Here is a 5,000-nt window from a genome sequence, read left to right on the forward strand (position 1 = left end):
CAATATTTTTTTTCATCCCGTAGCCCCAGAACAATATATAATAATCTCCATGACCCCAATTCAGTGACTGTCATCTTTTCAGGTTCAATTATTACCAGTTATGAATAGTGTAATGGTGTCAATCTGCCGGTTTGTTAAAATTATGCCAGGTCTGACCCAACGAATTTTCATAAATACAGATGCAGAAACAAAGGCATATCTGATCTATATATCTGATAGATATACATTTAACCATCTATTTGCCGGGTTGATATGCATGTCTAGACTGATGAATATGCATTTATTTCTTTATTTATGCATGTCAAGTATACGAATATTCTTTGGGTCGGGCCTCGCACAGTTCTAACAAACCGGCCAAATATCTCTACGACAAGAAAATTTTATGGAGAGATTCCAATTCACTGATATGAGAAAACTACAAACACTTGTATACGTAAGTACTAAAGGTGATATCAAATTAATTTTCATTCGACGTCATAATTTTCACATTGCTTTCGCGGTCGCCAGAAACTCCTGTACTAACCAATTCGATTTTTAAAACCCCCTTTGTGATTTTTCAGACTTTATATGACACCTAACACCTCAATTTTCCTATCATATGCTCCCCCAAATTAAAAGGAAAATAGAAAACAATACCAAATAGTGAAAAAAAAATCGAAAAAGTCACCCCCATATTAAAGAGAAAACAGAAAACAATACCAAATAATGAAAAAAAATAGAAAAAGTCACCCCCAAATGAAAGAAAAACGGAAAACAATACCAAACAAAGAAAAAAAAGATCCAAAAAATCACCTCACTTCCCTCAAAAAACAAACAAACAAACAAACACACAAACAATATACTCCACATAAAACAGCGCACATAACGACGTCGCTTTGCAGATCTGCCCCGTATCGGCCCCAGCCTCAGCTCCCCCGAACACCTTCTCCGGAGTCATAAGATCGGATTGCACTTAGTATATTATTTGGGATCGGAGACTGTGTGTATCGGGGCAGCGGTTCTCTCGCTGAGCTGGAAATAAGGGTGATAGGTGTGGCGGAAAATATGGTTGATGGCTGTTTTAAAAGGTATCTTTCGGAGAATGAGGACACAATCACACACGCACACACAAATCTGTCTATATATATATCTATATCTATTTATCTATCTATCTATCTATCTATCTATCTATCTATCTATCTATCTATCTATCTATCTATCTATCTATCTATCTATCTATCTATCTATATATATATATATATATATATATGTATATATGTATATATATGTATATATACATACACCCCCCCCCTACACACACACACACATACACACACATATAGATAGATATTATGTATATATGTATACATATATGTATATATATATATATGTATGTATATATATATATATATATATATATATAATATATATATATATATATATATATATATATATATATATATTTATCTATTTATTCACACACACGAACACGCACACTAACACTCACACACGCACACACACAAACACACACACACACACACACAAACACACACACACACACACCCCTACACACAAACCCATACAACAATACAAACACACACAATCAATCACACACACATACCCACCTTCCCCCTTCTCCCCCCTTCCCCTCCCCCCCCCACCCCCCACCTACCCTCCCTCCCCCCCCAAGACGCGTTAAATCAAGCACAACTCACCATACACATGGACAGAGGAATCAGTCGACCCCAGGGAGTTGCTGGCGACGCATCGGTAGGTATTGACGTCCTCCTTGCTGAAGTTCCTGATCGTCAGACTCAGATGGGTGACGTAGAAGGCTTCGTGGTATTCGGAGACGTTGTACTTGGGGCTGCTGATGATCATTTGTTCTCCTGTGGGGTGGAGGAAGGGGGGAGGGAGGTGAGGGAGGGTGAATTGTTGGGGGAATGTGGGGTGGTGGGGTGGGTGGGTGTGGGTGTGTGGGTGTGTGGGGGGTGGTTGGGTGTGTGGGTATGAGTGGGCGTGTGTGTGTGTGTGTGTGTGTTTGTGTGTTGGTGGGGCGGATTACAGGATTTTTTATTGTTTGTTTTCTTTTATTGGTTTCTTTTGTTGTTTTGGGAATATGTGTGTGTGTGTGTGTGTGTGTGTGTGTGTGTGTGTGTGTGTGTGTGTGTGTGTGTGTGCGTGCGTGCGTGCGTGCGTGCGTGCGTGCGTGCGTGCGTGCGTGCGTGCGTGCGTGCGTGCGTGTGTGTGTGTGTGTGTTTGTGTGTTATGGGGGCGGAGTATACGAGTTTATTTTCATTTTTATTATTTTTTAAATTGTGTTGTTTGAATGGGAGATAGATTCTTTTTTTCTTTTTCTTTTATTGTTTTTTCTTTTTCATTTTGTGTCGTAGGATGATGTGTGTTTTGTGATAGGACTTTTTTTCACTTTTTAATTGTGTTATAGGATGGGTTTGTTTCTGTTAGATGTCGTAATAGGATTCTTCTTATTATGCCATAGGATGATGACATTTCTTTGGATATAGAATAGGACTTTTTATTTTTTTTATTGTATTATAAGATGTAATTTGTTTGGATGGGGAATAGGATTTTTTTTCTTTTATTTTATTGTTGTTATAGGATGCATCTGTCTGGATGGAGGATAGTTTTTTTTCTATTTTTACATTCTGTTTTATAGGATAATGCATTTGATTGGATGGTGGGTAGGATTTTTTTCTTTTTTATTGTGTTATAGGATGCGTTTGTTTAGGGATCTGCACTTGAAGGATATATAGAATATAGAATATATAGGATGTTTGTTGAAATTTCCAGAAGTATGCATCAAAGGCATTGGGAGAGACTACCGTGTATTTTGGAAAAAGGCAAAATTCAGTAACAAAATAAAGGGCAAACTCGTGAACAAAAGATATAATTTCTGTCTTTCTCTTTTATTTGATTGGCAGTGTGTCTATTTCCCCTTATCTCTAGTTGTTTCTGTTTCTGTCTGTTTGTCTGTTTTTCCCACTTCCTCTTCCTATCCTTTTCCCTCCATCCCTCTGTATTTCCCCTCTTCCTTTCCCTCTCTCATTCCCCTGTCCCCTCCTTCCCTCTCTCTTTCTTCCCCTTCCTCTACCTCTCCCATTCCCCTGTCCTCTCCTTCCCTCTCTCACTTCCTCTTCCCTTTCTTCCCCTCCCTCACTCCCCCCTTCTCTCTTTCCCTACTTTCACCTTCTCCCTCTCCCTCATCCCCTCTTTTCCCTCCTCCCCTCTCCCTTACCCCCTCTTTACCCTCATCCCTTCTCCCTTCCCCCTCCATCCTTCTCCCTCTCTATCGCTCTCCCTTCTCCTTCTCTATCCCTCTCCCTTATCCCTCTCTCACCCCCTCCATCCCTCTCCCCCATCTCCCCCTCGTTCTCTATCCGTCCCCCCATCTCCCCCCTCCTCTCTATCCCTCTTTCCCCCTCTCCCCCTTCTCTCTCCCTCCCATCCTCCACCCCCTCTCCCTCTCTACCCCCATCTCCATCTCTCTCCCTCCCCCCCCCTCTATCACTCTCCCCTCTCTATCCCTCTTTCCCCTCCCCTCCCCCCCCCCCCTCCCTCTCCTTCCACCCCTCTCCCTTTCTCTTCCCCCCCTCCATCCCTCTCCCTCTCTTTCCCTCTCCCCCTTTCCCCCTCCATCCCTTTCCCTCTTTATTTTTCTCCCTCCACCTCTCTCCCCCTACCCCCCTTCTACCCCTCCCTCCATCCATCCTCCCTCTCCCCTCCATCTCCCTCTCCCTCCCCTCCTCCCACCACCCCTCTCCCCCTCGCCCCCCTCCCTCCATCCCTCTCCGCCCCCTCTCTCCCCCCTCCCTCCATCCCTCTCCCCTCTCACCCATTCCTCACCTGGATCCTTCCGCCAGGTGTTCACTGACCGCGGCGAGGATTCAATCGTGCACTTGATTGACACATTCTTACCCAGAGGCGACCCCATCATGTCTATAGGGACGTGGAGCTTCGGAGAGACTGCAACGTAAACAAACAACCTTTACGTAAACAGCATTCATTAAAATATAAATGCTTGTTAGGTGATATGATCGTGAATGCTGGTTAGGTGTTATGGTGATGAATGCTTGCTATAATGATATAATAGACACCTAGCCATTGAATATGGTGATGAATGCTTGTTATAATAATATAATAGACACCTAGCCACTGAATATGGTGATGAATGCTGGTTAGGTGTTATGGTAATGAATGCAACATAAACAATTTTTACGTAAACAATATTCAGCAAATAATGAATGCTGGTTAGGTGTTATGATGATGAAGGCTGGTTAGGTGATATGGGACTGAATGCTTGTTATGATAATATAATAGACACTTAGCCATTGAATATGGTGATGAATGCTGGTTAGGTGTTATGGTAATGAATGCAACATAAACAAACAACCTTTACATAAACAACATTCGGCAAAAAAATGAATGCTTGTTAGGTGATACGAACACAGGTGAGTCAATTCAGGTAAAATGGTATCTAAATAACGATGAAATATACACTTAGGTAAGTTGTTATTAAGATTAAGGGTTGATGATAATCGTAATTGCATATATATTTTTTTGAAATCTGACAATTGCAATCGTGTCATCAATATAATAGACACCTAGCCATTGATTAGAAAAACAAGATATCCCGGAAATAATGAAGACAAAGGTCAGGTAAACAAAATAACCAATAAGTAAAGAAAATAAATAAGTGAACAAAGTAACCAATAGTTAAACAAAATAAACAAAAAGTAAACGAAACCAATAAGTAAACAAAAATGACAAATAATCAACCAAAATAATCAATAAGTAAAAAAAAAGACCAATAAGTAAAAAAGATAACAAGAAGTAAACAAAATGACCAATTGGTTAACAATTATAGCCCGTAAATAAACAAAAATAACCAACAAACAACCAATGCCATGAGAAAGAAAGAAAACAACACGGTTTCCTCTGTTTACTCTGACCATAACCCTCTTCCTAAAAGACAAACTAACCGACAAGTAAACAAAAATAAC

At 40.7% G+C, this 5,000-nt stretch overlaps 1 protein-coding gene across 1 annotated transcript in view; it reads right to left on the reverse strand.

Moving 5' to 3' along the window:
• Nucleotides 1-5,000, reverse strand: part of LOC113818263 (lachesin) — a 145,039-nt gene that overhangs the window by 2,128 nt on the left and 137,911 nt on the right. The window contains exons 7-8 of the mRNA XM_070144986.1: nucleotides 3,844-3,963; nucleotides 1,695-1,868 (exon numbers count right to left, since the gene is read on the reverse strand). Of these exons, the coding sequence (XP_070001087.1) occupies nucleotides 1,695-1,868; nucleotides 3,844-3,963 (294 nt within the window). The remainder of the gene's footprint in view (nucleotides 1-1,694; nucleotides 1,869-3,843; nucleotides 3,964-5,000) is intronic.

The sequence above is a fragment of the Penaeus vannamei genome, chromosome 33, assembly GCF_042767895.1.
Source record: "Penaeus vannamei isolate JL-2024 chromosome 33, ASM4276789v1, whole genome shotgun sequence".
Classification (NCBI taxonomy): domain Eukaryota; kingdom Metazoa; phylum Arthropoda; class Malacostraca; order Decapoda; family Penaeidae; genus Penaeus; species Penaeus vannamei.